Source organism: Rattus norvegicus, chromosome 8 (genome assembly GCF_021556685.1).
Source record: "Rattus norvegicus strain SHRSP/BbbUtx chromosome 8, alternate assembly SHRSP_T2T, whole genome shotgun sequence".
In the NCBI taxonomy this organism is placed as follows: Eukaryota; Metazoa; Chordata; class Mammalia; order Rodentia; family Muridae; genus Rattus; species Rattus norvegicus.
This window is the reverse complement of record NC_141541.1, coordinates 110337606-110355770: the sequence shown is the minus strand read 5'-3', so window position 1 is coordinate 110355770 and position 18165 is coordinate 110337606. Positions and strand designations below refer to the sequence as shown.

At 44.8% G+C, this 18165-nt stretch overlaps 1 protein-coding gene across 1 annotated transcript in view; it reads left to right on the top strand.

Annotated features, from left to right (window-relative positions):
* Ephb1 (Eph receptor B1) overlaps positions 1 to 18165 on the top strand; it is a 436332-nt gene that overhangs the window by 381573 nt on the left and 36594 nt on the right. Inside the window, 2 exon segments of the mRNA NM_001104528.1 lie at positions 4154 to 4401; positions 12290 to 12505. Coding sequence (NP_001097998.1) covers positions 4154 to 4401; positions 12290 to 12505 — 464 coding nt within the window.

Sequence of the window (18165 nt, the reverse complement as noted above, 5' to 3'; positions counted from 1 at the left end):
TAGAGCATTGTTCAATTTCCACGTATATGTGGGCATTCTTCCCTTATCGTTATTGAAGACCAGTTTTAGGCCGTGGTGGTCCGATAGCACGCATGAGATTATTTCTATCTTTCTGTACCTGTTGAGGCCCGTTTTTTGACCAATTATATGGCCAATTTTGGAGAAAGTACCATGAGGAGCTGAGAAGGTATATCCTTTTGCTTTAGGATAGAATGTTCTATAAATATCTGTTAAGTCCGTTTGGCTCATGACTTCTCTTAGTCTGTCTACGTCTCTGTTTAATTTCTGTTTTCATGATCTGTCCATTGATGAGAGTGGGGTGTTGAAATCCCCCACTATTATTGTATGAGGTGCAATGTGTGTTTTGAGCTTTAGTAAGGTTTCTTTTACGTATGTAGGTGCCCTTGTATTTGGGGCATAGATATTTAGGATGAGAGTTCATCTTGGTGGATTTTTCCTTTGATGAATATGAAGTGTCCTTCCTTATCTTTTTTGATGACTTTTAGTTGAAAATTGATTTTATCTGATATTAGAATGGCAACTCCAGCTTGCTTCTTCCGACCATTTGCTTGGAAAGTTGTTTTCCAGCCTTTCACTCTGAGGTAGTGTCTGTCTTTGTCTCTGAGGTGTGTTTCCTGTAGGCAGCAGAATGCAGGGTCCTCGTTGCGTATCCAGTTTGTTAATCTATGTCTCTTTATTGGGGAGTTGAGGCCATTGATGTTGAGAGATATTAAGGAATAGTGATTATTGCTTCCTGTCATATTCATATTTGGATGTGAGGTTATGTTTGTGTCCTTTTCTTCTCTTTGTTTTGTTGCCAAGACGATTAGTTTCTTGCTTCTTCTAGGGTATAGCTTGCCTCCTTATGTTGGGCTTTACCATTTATTATCCTTTGTAGTGCTGGATTTGTAAAAAGATATTGTGTAAATTTGTTTTTGTCATGGAATATCTTGGTTTCTCCATCTATGTTAATTGAGAGTTTTGCAGGATACAGTAACCTGGGCTGGCATTTGTGTTCTCTTAGGGTCTGTATGACATCTGTCCAGGATCTTCTGGCCTTCATAGTTTCTGGCAAAAAGTCTGGTGTGATTCTGATAGGTCTGCCTTTATATGTTACTTGACCTTTTTCCCTTACTGCTTTTAATATTCTTTCTTTATTTTGTGTGTTTGGTGTTTTGACTATTATGTGACGGGAGGTGTTTCTTTTCTGGTCCAATCTATTTGGAGTTCTGTAGGCTTCTTGTATGCCTATGGGTATCTCTTTTTTTAGGTTAGGGAAGTTTTCTTCTATGATTTTGTTGAAGATTTTTACTGGTCCTTTGAGCTGGGAGTCTTCACTCTCTTCTATACCTATTATCCTTAGGTTTGATCTTCTCATTGAGTCCTGGATTTCCTGTATGTTTTGGACCAGTAGCTTTTTCCGCTTTACATTATCTTTGACAGTTGAGTCAATGATTTCTATGGAATCTTCTGCTCCTGAGATTCTCTCTTCCATCTCTTGTATTCTGTTGGTGAAGCTTGTATCTACAGCTCCTTGTCTCTTCTTTTGGTTTTCTATATCCAGGGTTGTTTCCATGTGTTCTTTCTTGATTGCTTCTATTTCCATTTTTAATTCCTTCAACTGTTTGATTGTGTTTTCCTGGAATTCTTTCAGGGATTTTTGTGACTCCTCTCTATGGGCTTCTACTTGTTTATTTATGATTTCCTGGAATTCTTTCAGGGATTTTTGTGACTCTTCTCTATGGGCTTCTACTTGTTTAATTATGTTTTCCTGGAATTCTTTCAGGCATTTTTGTGATTCCTCTCTGTAGGCTTCTACTTGTTCTCTAAGGGATTTCTTCACGTCTTTCTTGAAGTCCTCCAGCATCATGATCAAATATGATTTTGAAACTAGATCTTGCTTTTCTGGTGTGTTTGGATATTCCATGTTTGTTTTGGTGGGAGAATTGGGCTCTGATGGTGCCATGTAGTCTTGGTTTCTGTTGCTTGGGTTCCTGCGCTTGCCTCTCGCCATCAGATTATCTCTAGTGTTACTTTGTTCTGCTATTTCTGACAGTGGCTAGACTGCCCTATAAGCCTGTGTGTCAGGAGTGCTGTAGACCTGTTTTCCTGTTTTCTTTCAGCCTGTTCTGGCGACAGAGTGTTCTGCTTTCGGGCGTGTAGTTTTCCCTCTGTACAAGTCTTCAGCTGTTCCTGTGGGCCTGTGTCTTGAGTTCACCAGACAGGTCACTTGCAGCAGAAAAGTTGGTCTTACCTGTGGTCCCGAGGCTCAAGTTTGCTCGAGGGGTGCTGCCCAAGAGCTCTCCGAGGCAGCAGCAACCAGGAAGATCTGTGCCGCCGTTTCCGGGAGCTTCAGTGCACCAGGGTTCCAGATGGCGTTTGGTGTTTTCCTCTGGCGTCCGAGATGTGTGTGCAGAGAGCAGTCTCTTCTGGTTTCCCAGGCGTGTCTGCCTCTCTGAGGGTTTAGCTCTCCCTCCCACGGGATTTGGGTGCAGAGAACTGTTTATCCTGTCTGTTTCCTTCAGGTTCCGGCGGTGTCTCAGAGGCAGCGGTCCTGCAGCTCCTGGGCCCTCCCCCACGGGAACCCAGAGGCCTTATACAGTTTCCTCTTGGGCCAGAGATGTGGGCAGGGGTGGGCAGTGTTGGTGGTCTCTTCCACTCTGCAGCCTCAGGAGTGCCCACCTGACCAGGCGGTCGGGTCTCTCTCCCATGGTGTCTGGGAGCAGAGAGCTGCTTCGGGCTGGGATCCACGGGTCGGGATGAAATCTTCTTAAGGGTGCTTAAGGCCAGCCTCTCCTCCAGCTCCACATTCTGTCCTGTTCAGTAGAATTCAGGGCAGTTTTGCATAAAAGTCCTTTTGCAAAGCTCTCTTCCAGTGCCCTCTGTAGCAGAAAGCAAAAGGAAGTCCAGACTAGAGCACGGAAGCCTGCTAGAAAAGTCTTTCCAATGGGGTCAGTGGTTCATTTGATTGTTCACACTTTGCCCCATCATTTTCTTTTAGAAGCTTAAGGTGAAAAACAAAACAAAACAAAAAACAAAAAACAAAAAAACAAAAAACAAAAAACAAAACAAAGGTTTGCCCATCAGAAGCCCCTGTTTCTCCCGAGAGGCCTTTGACATGCCTTTCAGTGAAGCCCTCGTAAGGAGACACTTAACTACCTCCCATGAAAAAAAAACTAGAAGTAACAAAAGCCAAGAGAAATCATCAAATAACTTTTGAAAGCACATTAAGCAGGACTCAACAGACTTTTTGTTTTAGACAGCTATGAAATGGTGTCATCAAAATTGTTTTTACTCTTGGTGATTTTACTGCAAAAAAATAAAAAATAAAAGATGTTGAAATCCTGCTGTACACCCGTGGAGATGTTCAGCCTGTTCCTACTTGGAGAAATATGTTACAGTTCCGGTGTCAGGCTTCAAGCTGTAGCAGTCCCTGAATCTGACTCCATTTTCCTGCAGAGGCCGAGCTCCTCCAGGTAGCCCCCAGCCAGTGACTGAACCTGGTGGGGAATATCAGGGCTAGCTTTTCTGAGGACAGGAACTCTTCATTCCCTCCAAGGCTTGCCGAGGCTTTGCCAGGTCTGTTTGGGATGTGTTGCTGTGATCTGGGGCTCTCCATTCTGATCCTGCTTCCTTCCCCTTTTATCTTTCAGGGATAAACCTGTTTCTTTCCTAACTTTTCAGAGTCTGCTTTCTGGAGGACAAACTAGCCACTGATACGTTCACTTTAATGTGGGAGCATCAACTAAAGTACCCACATAGCCTCCACCCCCAGATACTTGTGCACCAGGCTTTGTTAAAAATGAACCACAATTCTGTCAAAGTGAAGCTGGACATTTCAATTATTCAGGTGGAGCACACCCACAAAATATTAAGTGTGGGACAAAACCCAAACTTGGATATGTTCTGAAATTCTACTTCAACTACTCAAACTATTTCTAAGGACTGACGTGAGGAGTGTTAATTCCTTCTGTGTTTTCTATGAACTGATTACAGCCTAGACATCACAGTTGCATAGAACAAATCCAATTTCCATGTCTTCACTCAAATCACAACCCTACCTTGAGTGTCATTGCTCATGGTAAAATGCCTCCCCTTGTGGTTCCACAGATTGAGAAGGATGAGGAACCTAATTTCATGCTTACTGTTTCAGGGGAGTTTGGAGAAGTGTACAAGGGCCGATTGAAGCTGCCAGGCAAGAGGGAAATCTATGTGGCCATCAAGACCCTGAAAGCTGGGTACTCAGAGAAACAGCGTCGGGATTTTCTGAGCGAGGCGAGCATCATGGGCCAGTTTGACCATCCCAACATCATTCGCCTAGAGGGTGTTGTCACCAAGAGCCGACCTGTCATGATCATTACGGAGTTCATGGAGAATGGCGCTTTAGACTCTTTCCTCCGGGTAAGAGCCACTGGGATTGGGGGTGACTTGGGGAGGGTTAATACTGCTGGATGGAGGGAAAAGGGCCTGGGTAGAAGTCTCCTGTTAGGATAATCTGCCGTCAGGACTGGCTGGTCACATGTAGGCAGGTTTTAACCTTGGCAAGGTTAGCAGGGGTTTGTTGTTAAAGGAAAGAACAGCTGTACTGGGTAGCCAATCAGGAGGCCTCATCCCTGGGAGAGGCCAATCCTCCCTCGATCTTTCTTCTCTTAGCTATCATTAGCTGCCTATAGATCTCAGTGTAGGAATGGAACTCCCTCCTTGCCACCATGAAACGTTCCCTCTTCCTTGTTAGCACATATCCTGATATTGGGGTGCGTGTGTGTGTGTGTGTGTGTGTGTGTGTGTGTGTGTGTGTGTATCTTATTTATTGGTCATTTCTAAGAGAGGCAGTCTCATGGCAGATTTCCTGGTATTCAGGGTCATACGCTCTTTGTGTCCATCCGTTCTTCCAAGATGTTCTTGGAGCCATAGATCCAAGAGCTGGAGGAAGAATAAGAAATGGGGTGGAGAGGTGATATGCTTATATTGTAATTATAGCATATTTAAGATTTTAAAATATACTTTTGAAAAAAGAGAAGAACGAAGCATAGTCTGAGGTCTCCTCAGAGTAGGGGTGACACTACGGGGGAACGCCTCAGTAAACACGTATAGGCTGAATAACATGGCGGAAGCAAAGAGTGATCACAGATATCGCCATGACTTACTGAGACTGAAGAGACTGTGGCCATTGCCACCTTTCACCAGCAGAGCCAACCTCCAAGCCAGTTCTTTTCAGTTGGCTAATCAGAAAGAAAACAGGTTGCCATCTTTTAGAAAAATCCCTGATCCTCCTGCCATTTAAAGAGGCATCTGAAAGACTCCCACGGGCCCCAAGAAATCTTTCCTGACATCTGTGCAGAGCTATGGCTCCCAGTCCAACCTGCCTCAGATGTGGATGTACCTGGATTCATTCTAGTTGAGAGAACTATGAACAATTCCTGTCAGAACCCATGCTTATGAGGCTGCGCTCACAATGGAGCCACTTTCCTCCAGGAGATCACAGATGCATATGGAGAATGGATGGTAACCAAACCTACGCTGGGAGTCGGACCTGACCAAGAGTCTCAGGGGGCAACATCTAATGATTCTGAGAGCAGAGGGTCTGAGAACAGCGTCAAAGAATGGCCTTAGCCTTCTGAATTAGGACATTGGGTGAGCAGACTATGCATGTCCCTACACTCAGTCAACAGCTGTGGTTGCTGATCAAAGGACCATCCGTTTACTCTGAAACGTTAATTGATTGACTGCTCTGGCAAAGCATGCACTGAGCACTGGGCTTGTGCAGTAGAAGAAATATAGCTCTAATGCTTTATAATGAATCACTCCAAGACCCTACTTACTTAGCATAGCAGCAAGGTTTATAATGCTCATGAGCCTGCAACTGAGGCAAGGGTGTGGGATGGAGCATCCAGTTTTTTGCAGAGTTACATGAAACAGCTCAGGGCAAGGCTTGAAAGTGTCTGGTCTTCTTCACTCTCATGTTATCATGGAGTTTAAATGTGATATCAGCTGTACCTTTTCCAGTGGCCTCTTTGAGCATCTTTAGAACAAGCTGGGTTCAAAAACAAACATCCTTCAAGGAGATTGTGAAATCTGGACCATTTGTGTGTCTGAGTAATCATATAATGTCACTTTAACCGCAGAGAAGAGTCCATGTTTTAGGGATGACAATGACTTTACTTCTAGTCTCAAGGGGCTAGGGACATGGCTGAGGATAAGGGCCTGAGTTCAGATCCCCAGGAAGAGAGATATCTCAGAGTCATACTTGAATCTTCCTGGGGAAGCTAGAGGATGGAGGGAGGGAGGGAGGGAGGGAGGGAGGGAGGGAGAGAGAGAGAGAGAGAGAGAGAGAGAGAGAGAGAGAGAGAGAGAAAGAATTGGGAATTCCCACGTCTGAGGGGAATTTGGCAGACAGTGGGGAGGTGAGTGGTAAGCTGTTGGACAGCTTGGTCTGTGCAGAAGTTAAAGTAAGCATGGGCTATTTCACAGTCTACAGCAGCTGCAAGGTTCCTCCCAGCCCTAGAGGGCCTTGCCATGGGATTTGATTGGAAGCTGCACTTTCATACTACCAAAGCACCTTTGTATAGCAGTACATGCTTGTTGCCTAAGCTATGTGGTTTGGAGGTGGTTGAAGAAGTGGGGATGGAAAAATTGCTGTAGAATGAGGGTTCAGACTCATGCCTCCTTGAGGGAATGGTTGTAGCTCTGTTTTGAAACTCTAGCCCATGCCATGGTGAGCCCATGTTAGATGTTGGCTGAGTAAAAACCATGCATAATTATTTCTAGAGAGTGGCATGTGTGACCATGGCATCTCATTCACTGTCTTTGTAGACACCGGAAAGTAAGTCATACACTGTGCTTTCCCAGGGGCAAGCATTTATGATCAGAGATCTTGTGAAGGAAATGAAGGCATCTGGAGGACAAGCATCATCTGGGCCAGCCTCATGACCCTTTCTGGACCCATTTCCTTTGTGTTGCTTGATTCCACCTCAGAGAAAGTCACTACATGGTTGGAAGAATGTAATCAGAGACTGTCCCAGGTCACCTATAGGACAGGGAGATTCATCCTCCAGGAGACCATGAGAATTAAAGACCCACCCTGTTACTCCTCCCAGACAGAACATTCCACCTGGGGCCTAGGACACATAGACTTGGAGTTCATTCATGATAATGAGGCTATAGGTACATGCAGTGGGAAGAAACCTAGGGGCAAGAGAGGAGCACAGAAAAACAGAGTTGAGGGCACAGCTAGAGAGGATGGCAAGAGCGGGCAGAGCCAAGAGCAGCAGGGAAGTGAAGCGTTTCTGACTGCTTGCACCTCATGAAGGCAGGTAATCTATAAATCTAATTTCAGCCTTACTACTGAACCCTGGAGCATAGCAACATTAATTGATGTATCTGCTGCTTGATAAAATTGAAAAAATAGGTCATCAGTTCAGTTCTACAGGGTCCATCTTCTAGGAAGGAGGATAATTTTAGGACCACCATTCAAAAAAGAAAGGAAAAGAGTTAGTTCTTAAACTGTACAACCATGTCCCTAAGTCCTGACAAACCTGGACTTAGCAGCATCAAGAGGGCACTCCGCTCACTCTGGCCTTGGGTCAGGGCCTCACAGATCCACATCTCCTCTCATCCACTCTCCATTCCTGTCTTTGCAGGACTTGGAATTCCTGTCCTTTGGAAGGATTGGAAACACCCAGGAGGTGGTTCCTTGTTGCTAATTGTTTTGCATGGAAGAGTTTTGGATCGACTAGTAATTATTGAATATTTTCTTCTTGGTACCAAGATCTCATGACACCCATTGGTGGCTCTTCCCTACTCTTCAAAACCATTCCTGAAGTTCAGATCCATGTATGGGCAAAAGCTTCTCAGAGTCACTGTGGGTTCATTCATAGATGTTCATTTCAGTAGGACTCTTGGAAGTTGATGATTGGTGTCAAGTGGGACAGTTTTCATCAGTGGAGCTCACCCATGGCTCTAAACTAGAAGGAAGCAGCTAGGGAAAGAATATCAAATTGGAAGCCCTGAAACTAAGTCCCTACCTTGGCTCCGGCTATGAGTCACCCTGTGGCCTGGAGTGAGTCCGTTAACTCAATTTTCCAATCTATAAACTAAAGGCATTGAGCTGGATGAGCTGGAAAGTTCTCTTTTAGTTAAAAAAAAATCTATGATTCATTCTCTTCAAACAAATCAAATAAGGGTTTCATTTCCTGAAGTGGATTTGTCAATGAAAGTGGAAATACCTAAATCCTCCCTGTCTGATCTGAGGGCCGCCAAGTGGCTCCATGTATTTGCTGGAAAGCAATTTCAGTAGAAAGCACTTCAGAACGAGAAGAAAGTTTTAAATCACTCCATCCAGGTCTGTGTCTCCTCACTGAACCATGTGGGCTCCCACGGGCTCAGCGTGGAGCCCAGTGGCTTCTCCAAGTCGCCGAGAGAAAGCAGGTGGTGGCTGCTCTGTTTTGCTGATTTTCTATGCTGGGGTTCTTAACTCTGCAATTACAAAGCCTGTGGACAGCCATCCTATATAATTTAAGGGATAATGCTTGGCTCAGTGGGTAACTGACTCGCCACCGGCCTGACCACTTGAGTTCAAGCGCTGTAAACCACACAGTGGAGAGAATCAAGTTGTCCTTTGACCTCCACACAGGCACCGTACTAGAGAATTGAGCAAGAAGCAGTTGAACATGTCAGGGGAAATGTAGCATGTTTATATCCTTAGGTTTCCACCAAGATAGTCAATTCAGCAGTACGGACCCTTCCTGAAGGGATGTGCTTACCCTGCAGCGAGCGCCCCAGGAAACTGTTGCCCATTGCAGAGTCAGCATACTCCAGGGGAGGAGAGGCACAGGACAGGAGTTCAAAGACCAGATAACAGCAGCAGCATTAGTCCCAGGTGGCTTTTCTCCCTGTGAGGCTTATGCGGCCGTCTTCCCCACACACCACCGAAGGCAGCCATTACCAGAGGATCAGAGATGGAATGCCAGCAGAGAAGTAATTTGCCACTCTGGATTTAGACTTGTGTTATAACTCAAACCCACACAGAGTGATTTAAGGCTGATCACGTAGATCCTCTGGACTCTCTTTATCTTCACTGTGAAAACAATACAATATTGTCTGCCTTTTCTTCTGCCCAGGGACAGTTTGAAGGCTCTGATCATATTCTGGGAAGTATTATTTTCCATTTGAAAGTCAAGTAATTGCAGGCACTGGTATTTGTGGGTTGAGTCCCATTTCGAGCGTCTGTCATCTAGTCTTCGTCATTCACTAGTACTGGTTGGTAGGCAGCTGGGTACCTTTACCATGTTGACCCATTCTATGTTGAACTCAGAACGCCCATTGGGCTGGGCTTTCTGACAGCAATGACCATAGAGTGACTCTCACACACTCAGAAAAACATGAGGAACCCAGAACTGGACCCCAGACTCCCTCAATAGGAGCATTTGAGGTCCTTGGAGGAGGTGACTGGGAAGAAAGGACATCCTGGCTCTTGGGTACCATGATCACTCTTGCAACCAGGATAGCACAAGACCCCAAGTGAAGACTTTGTGACCTGTGAGCTCACTGAATCCCCACAGAGTCCACGAAGGGAGGACACTGGGCTCTTATGATTTAGCTGGGGGGATCACCATTCTGTAAGGCTAAATCACTTGCCTGAGCCAATGAATGGCAGAGGCTGGGTCTAAACTGTGTCTATTTGGATCTGGACACCAAATATTTAACCATGTCTGGCCTCTGTTCACCCCAGAAACTGTAGTGATACCTGATCAATGCTAAACACGAAGCAAAGCCATGAATACGGCAGTGAATGCCTGCCCACACCCTTCTCATTGTTGGTTAGCACACGGTCCCTCTCCAGAGTGGAATCTTTAGCAAGACACCATGTTTTCATTTTAATGTTACCTACACTTATGAATAAGAAATAAAACATAGGATCTGAATAAAAATCCAGCCCGTGTGACTTGAAGCTGGGGTGCAGCTTTAGACTCCACAGAAGTTGCATGGGGACATTCTGAGGAGGCAAGTCTCCCAGAGAAATGCTTGGAGAAAGGGCTGGTTACTCCTGAGAGGCAGGCTGGCTTCTGTAGAAGGTGCTGATGGAAGTTCACTCTAGAGGAGGATTTGAATCATCCCCAGTACATTCATCCTTCACAGATGGGCAGATCAGTCAGTCTTTCCACAAACCAATGTGGCACTTTTATTTTAGGTGTTTAGAAGAAAATGCCATAGGGGGAAAAAACATTCTTGGCAGGTTGGGAGGTGGTTAGAAATGGAGTCAGGAGCAGCCTGGCCCGTGGGGTGTGTGCTACTTTGCTTCTCTGCCACTGTGCTAACACACTGACCAAAAGCAACATGGGAGGAAGGGCTTGTTACATTCAAAACCCTACGGTCCTTCATAGAGGGAAGTCAAGCAGGAATTGAGGCAGGAGCAGAAGCAGGACCCATGGAGGAATGATGCTTCTTGGCTTGCTCTCCCCATGAATTACCCAGCATTCTTTCTTCTCCTACCCAGGACCACCTCTCCAGTGGTGACACAACCCACAGAGGGCTGGGCCCTCTCACATTAATCATTAATCAAGAAAATGTCTCCCAGTCATGCCCACAGATCAGTCTGATGGAGGCAATCCGTCAGTTGAGATTCCCTCCTGTGCCTAGGTTTGTAGCAAGTTGACAGCACCAATCAGTGCTCCTCCCTGGCATCACTGGCTATTGATGGATTCTGGAGAAAGGGAGAGCACATGCGAAAATGGCGTACCCATCCATATTGAAAGGAGATAACAGATGTGGGTGTATTGTGTAATCTATTCAGTAGATGCTCAATTAAAAGGGGAGCTCCTCACAGAGCTGAAGCTCTGTGTATTTCACATGTGGACTTCTGAGGCAGAGAATGTGGCTTGCCAGTACCTATGCTCGGGCAATAACTAGCCCAGACCTCAGGTACTCTGCCACCTTTCACCTTTCCTCCAATCGCAACATTTCAGTGTTTAGGGCGTGCTCTAATTCATATAGAATACAACTCAATACCCTTTGGGGAAGCACTAAGACAGAACTGTATGGACGGTAAGCTCCTGGCAGCATGGCTCAGGGCCCACTGATTTAACTGTCTGCAGAGGCAAGATGCTGAGGTCGTACGCTGTAAAAAGAAGGCATATTCTATCTGATGAAAATCTAATGGGAAACACATCTGTGCTTGGAACTGAGTCTACAGTGACAGGAGAGAGCAATAATGTAGCCTGGCACGGTGAGGGTCACTAGCAGGCTTCCTGGTGCCAGACACTGTGTGTGAGCTTTAACCCCTATGAGGAGAACATGGTAACACACAGAGCAAAGCTTGACAGCTCAGAAAATACAAAGGTGCCTAAGAGTTTGGAAGATAGCAGAATATGCTGGTCATTCAGCTATGATTTTTGAGGTGTTGATGCTCCCCGCTGTTAAAGTTTTCATTACTTAAATATTAGGGGAACCTCTAGAGATTGGGGGGGGTGTCTTGTGCTCAGAACTGGAGTCAAATAGCAGAGTCAGAAGGCTATACTATACACACAGCCACAAAGTTCAAAGTTGTGATGTATAAAGCCATATGGTAATACATTTGAAAACAGTGTTCAAAGAATGCTAATTACATCAGAGGGAGGGAAGGTCATAAGGACATCACCTTTGAGGAAGGGAATTTAAGCAGAAAACAAAGGGCACATGCATAAGTGTGGGCTTAGAGAGAAAGGAACAGAAGAAATGGTACTTAAGAAACTTTGGGGCATGTTGGACTTGCCGTGGAAAGGACATAGAGTTCTCTAGTCCCAGTGGCTTTGTTTAGCATGAGTGAGTGACTCCAGAGCCTAAGGCAAGGCTGGTCCTTTGGGTCTCCTGAGCTGTACTGAGGAGTTGGGAGATTTTCCTTAATGCATCGGGAAGCTATTAGAGAGTTTCAGCCAGGGAGTGACATGGCCTGATTTATGTCTTGAAGAGATGGCCCTGGCTGCCATGGAGAGAATGGATTGGAGGGGTGCAGGTGCAGGGGGCCGTTACAGGTGATGGATGGCGATGACTTGTTTGGAATGGTGGCAGTGGAAAGGGAAAGGAGTGGACGGCTTTGAGATGTAATTTGGAGATGAAATCGACAGGGCTTGGCAAGGAGAGAGCAGAGCATTCAAGGGAAGAGACGAGGAGGAGGGAGGAGCAGGAAGAGGCAGCGGAGAGCCGAATACTGGGTGCTGACAGAGGGCTGACAAGCCGTCCGCCATGCTGTCTAGGCTCCCGATTAGCCACTGAAGCCCATCTTGATCCTGATCTCCTTTTTGTCTTATCACAGCAAAATGACGGACAGTTCACCGTGATCCAGCTTGTGGGGATGCTGAGGGGCATCGCTGCTGGCATGAAGTACCTATCTGAGATGAATTATGTGCACCGGGACCTGGCTGCTAGGAACATTCTGGTGAACAGCAACCTGGTGTGCAAAGTGTCTGACTTTGGCCTCTCTCGCTACCTCCAGGATGACACCTCAGACCCCACCTACACCAGCTCCTTGGTGAGTCTTTGGTCCACTCAGGAAAATCATGGCTTGAGTCAATGATGGCCGAAGATATCTTTGGACCTGTAGCTGAGCTTTTTCCCTACCTAGGGAGTCATACTGGGCACCCCGTCCGTGCAGTAGGAGTAACAGTGGTCAGTGTCCAGGTAAAGATTTGACCACAGCTTATCAGAAGGAGCTGCTGTCTACTTGGAAGCCACCGGGTTCCTCAGCCAGTAGCACAAACAGTTTGGAACAGATAAATTGGGAGAATCCAAATGGGGAGAGTGACAGCAGCAATGTCTTTCATAAGGACGGAGCTCCAGGCAAAGCTGGGGCTTCTGGTCCCCAGTTGAACTGGGCATTGCATCATCAGAATCCGGTTTGGCGGTTTCCTACCTTGCTTCCAGGGGGCTTTAAGTAGCACTTCCATTCTGAGTGCTGAAACCTGATCTTCTCTCAGCCTCCCCCTCCACATCCTGAGCAGATCTAATCTCTAGCCCACTGCTTCCTTCACACAATCCCTCTTGGAACCATAATATGTTCAAAATAGAGTTCCGGCTCTCCTCTCCAGGGTAGCTGCCCCATCTCACCATCTCCATAGCTGGCACCATTTAACAAGAGACTGAAATAGGAGAGTCACCATTGATTTCTCCCTGTGCCTCAACATCCCATCCTTGGCAATACTTGGTTACTCCTAGGAAACCTATCCCCACTCTTCCTCCACTGCCCCTCAATCTTATAAGGCTGCATTCTCTTTGTCCTAGACTGCTATAGTGGCTGTCTAGCAAACATCTTCATTTTTCATTTACATTCTTGGCCCAACAGTATCTTTCACTGCCTCCCCATCTGCTTTAAACTTCAATAAATTGAAATGTACAAATTAAAATAATACAGAGAAGCAAGTGCATAAAATATTTGGTAAATGTCAGCTCCCCCCAGGGTAGGAGTCTGTAAACTTTTTATTAAAGCATCATCTGGCTAGTAGTTTAGGTTTTGTTGGCCAAGAGGTAAAATGAAGAATTATGTAAAGAATTATGTAACCATTTGCAGTATGGCCCCTTGAAAAGTGATAGAAATTGTTGTGATCTCCTAGGCTACAAACACAAGACCAACTGGATTTGACACTCAGGCCAAAGTGTCCAACCTCTGCCTGGAATCATCCTTGTTGAATTAGATGTGTCTCCTTTCACATTTCTCTTTGACCACACTATACTCATTTCTCTGAGTTCTTGTGCTCCCCATGGGATTTTTTTTTTCCAGTTTGACTTTCTAATGCTTAGTGAATGTTCATATTCTCCTGGGGGTGTGTCTGACACTTAGCATCAGCAGCAGCAATGGAGGTCACCAATCTTTGAAATTATGCTAATTCAATAGCAAAATATGGGCACCTCACGTTATCTAAATTTGCATTTTTATATAGTTGCCAGAACTTATTTTTTCTCTCATCCATTGTGTCTTTACCCAATTTTTCCCCATTGGGTTGCTGGTTGGTGTTTATGTTGGGAATGTTACCCCCTGATGGTCTATGATAGAGTTGGGTGCCCACCTGTTGTAGATCTAACTGATGGCAGAGCTCTTTGGCTTGTAACATCGTTGAGATTCAGTCAACAATGTCTATTGTTTCGTCTACGTCTTCCTGGGATTCTGATTTGCTTTTAAAGTTCTCCTCACACAAAGTTATGAAATGTTTCTTGGAGTCTTAACTATTACCGCATTATGTGGATGTTTAGCCAATATGTAAATCCTTCATACACCTGAAATTACTTTGCCACAAGTTTATTTCAGAAAAAAATTCAGATGTAACTTAGAACTTTAAAGACTTTGGCCAAGGGGTTAGGGATTTAGCTCAGTGGTAGAGTGCTTGCCTAGCAAGTTGAAGGCCCTGGGTTCGGTTCTCAGCACCAGAAAAAAAAAGAGAGAAAGACTTTGGCCAAGAATATCCATATATACTTCTGCAGACCCCAGAAGGAGTAGCTTGCTTTGTGTTCATCACCATCTAACTCTGGCCTATTCCTCTTTCTGGGTGTCATTTTTCTTTACATGTTCCTTTTGTTTCTGCACATGGTGGTGTGGACATATGAAGTACAAATTTGGAATTTCAACAGATGTGTAGGGCTGTATCACTCAAACTTCCGGCAAGATAAAGAATCTAGTCATTGCCCCAGGAGGCTTCTCTGAGTGACTCTCTCCTCTAATCAGTCCCCACATGCCAGACACACTCAGGTATAATCACCGCTCTGGGTTTTTGAATGTTCATATTTTTGTGCATTTATGCATATACTTTTGTCGGGATTTTGCAGTCAATCTAGGTCCTCATAGAACTGGTTGTCTTTCCTTGTATCGTGCTTGAGAGAGTCATTCTTCTTGCTGTGTGCAGTAGGACTTTATTCTATTGAGCCGATTGTTTAGTTTTCCATTATCTTGACAGGTGCCAGGAATATTCTGGAACATAGTTTTTAAATATAGACTGGAAGGTCATATCTTACTTAGTTTTATCAAGGTAAACAATTATGCCGACTCATTCAATATATACTTTATTTCCAAAATATTACAACATCCTTGACATTGAATTCCTTCTATCAACTGTTTAACTCTGTTGATTTGTTTATGCAGCGTCTCTTCATATTGATATAGTCATAATGACTTGAGCACATATCATAGAGCAATGTTTTAATGACAGTCGTACTATTCAGGAGGAACAAGTTTTCTTCCATTCTTCTCTTCAAAACATTTTCTTGACTAGTCTTAGATCTTTTTCCTTTTTAAGTGAAATTTAGAATCCCTTTGTGTCTAGGTCCAAACACACACACACACACACACACACACACACACACACACACACACACACACACACATTTGTATTCACAGCTAGTCTTTGAGTAGATTAGTCCTTTGGAAGGATTAACACTTTAATGGTCCAGGGTCACTTAAGTAGCGATGGAGTCAAATATAAAAAATGCATCTACCTTACAGTGTACCTTACAGTAAGTTTCTTAGGGAACACGTCCCGCATCATTTTGCTGTACATATTGCTTATATTGTCTGCTGTGATTTTATAAATGCTTCCTCTACATGATGATTCTGTTGACTGTGGACCTCAGAGTCTTCAGGGACATCGGTTGTACAGTCACGTGACCCTTCAAATTTCACATGCCATTTCTTCTGTTTACCTTTTCCTAGAAATAGAAAAAAAATGACCGTATTTGCTGATTAAATAGATTATGCCTTGGAAATACAAAGAATTTATCCAAATGATAAACATTTATTAAACATCTTCAATGTGTCAATACCGTGGAACATAAGCATATAATCAGGATCAAAATAGATGATACTGCTTCGCAATGCACAGAATTAGTGACAGCATGGGCATTCATCAGACATATTCTCAATGATGGCACAGCTACCTGCTACAACAGAAATCAATAAACAAAACAATGTGCCCTGATATAATCTAGGGGGATTAATCCAGGGAGGAGGAGATGGTGTCTCAACAGATCTGAAGAATCAGTCAGCTTTAGTCAACATAGGCTGCTGAGATAAAATGCTCCCGGCCAGATAGCTTAAACAGTGAACACTCATTCCTCCTGATTCTAGAAAAAGCTAGACTGTCTGAGGTCAAGATAATATTCTGCTGGCGCTCTTGGTAACAACCCTTCTCTTAATTGTTTGTGCATTCGGGAAATAGAGACGTCTCACAGTTCGTAAGGGTTTTAATCCACCCTGGGGTCTGCCTCCTTCCTCATAGTCTCATCCTAAACATATGTATCTTCAAAAAGCCTGCTTCTAAGTATCCTCCCACTGGAGATTAGGACATCAACATGTTACTTTGGAAGCACACAGAGTTTAGCATTCTTCTCTCCCAAAGGACCATGTCTCATGTGCTCCACACAAGCAGAGGAGCAGTGCTTCCAAAGCATTGTGGCAAGAGGGACAATTAATTATGTTAGAGAAGAAACCTCCATTCCTGGTCATGGAAAACGAGAAAAACGCCTAAGAGCTCAAATAGTGGTAGGCTCTCTCAGACCTCTGTGATAGAATTCACGGTATTGGGATGATGGAACACCATTCAAGGGGTAGAAGGGTGTGTGTGTGTGTGTGTGTGTGTGTGTGTGTGTGTATCTAAAGGTGCATGCATGCGTGCGTGTGTTTGTGTTTGCACACACATGCACACCCAGTGTATGTGTTCCATGGTCCAAAGGTGATAGATTTGCCTTTGAGAAAACTAACCTGGCTCCCCTCCTCCACTTGCCTTTTCCTGTGGATTTCTCCCATTCCTCTCCTTTCACGTATTAAAAAAACAAATTCCAAACTTCCTTTTTACATTCTTTCACCAGAACACCCCTCGACAGGTCCAGCAAAGGTAGCTATCATAAGCTAGTGGAGGTCAACACCCACATATGAGGGCTTTACTGCCCCAGTGGGTGACTTACTTTACTGCTCACACTGGGCGTGGCGAGAGCTATCGGGAGAGGAAAGCATGAGAGCTGGATGCACTGTGGCAGTGTTGAGCTTGAGCCGTCATATCTGTGTGAACTGGGAGACAGACAAGTAAACAGGGTGGGGGTGCATGGACGCAGCCGCAGGCCTGCAGCGAGAGGACACCTGGCTCTCCAATCTTGATGATTTTTATCTACCCCAATTCAAGCAACCAGGACTCGCTAGAGACATGGCTCCTTCCAGAGCCTCAGCAGGGAAAATGAGACGAGTCAGCACACCTTTCCCCGTGTGTGTCAAAAAGTAAGAAAGCACTCAAGTCATGATGAGGTTACAAAAAAAAATTCAAAATACTCAGCTTGAAGCACCTTCTAATGTCTAAATCTGAGGTGATTTGAACCTTAAAATACACAATACAAAATGACAGCAACAGATTACAACCTGCCTAAGAAGATAAATAGGATAGGCCTATTGAGTTCACACTAATAGAACAAGAGAATGGTTCTTTATCCTGGGGAAGAAAGTGTTATTGGGATATTATTAAAGAGCTACTAATTGGCAACTATCAATTAATGGTTATTTCTGATGGAAAGCATCAGCGGATACTAAAATCCGAGAACCTGGAGAGAGGAGTAGAATTTTTACCTAGCTTCAAATTGTCTCTTTCCAAATACTGGTTTAGGGGCTGGGGAGATGGCTCTGTTGCTAAAGGACTTACTGAGCACGCAGAAAGACCTGGGTCTGCTCACCAGTACTCACGTAAAAGCTGTGTGTGTCTGTGCACACTCAAACCCCAGTGCCAGGAAAGAGTGACCAACCAGAGCATTCTGGAAGCCAGGCTGCAGAATCAGAGGTCCTTGTAAGAATAAAAAACTAAGGCAGAGAGAATGACAGAGGAAGATGCTTGCAGTCAGCCTCTGACCTCACATGCTGTGCATATGTGTGTGCATATAGGCAGACACACGGAAACCCAGTCCTCACTCAATAGAAAAGCAACAAAGAAGCTAAGTAGAGAAGGTTAGGAAGCATGTAACCAATGCTTGGTGACAAGATTGTATACCATGAGTTACCAGTTACCTCATGAGAAGATACTGGGTACATATAATTAAGTGACTGGTCTGTAATCTGAATTCAGAGAGAGAGAGAGAGAGAGAGAGAGAGAGAGAGAGAGAGAGAGAGAGAGAGGAAGAGGAAAGGGGAGAGGGAAGGGGAGGGAGAGAGGGGAGAGAGGGACGGAGGGA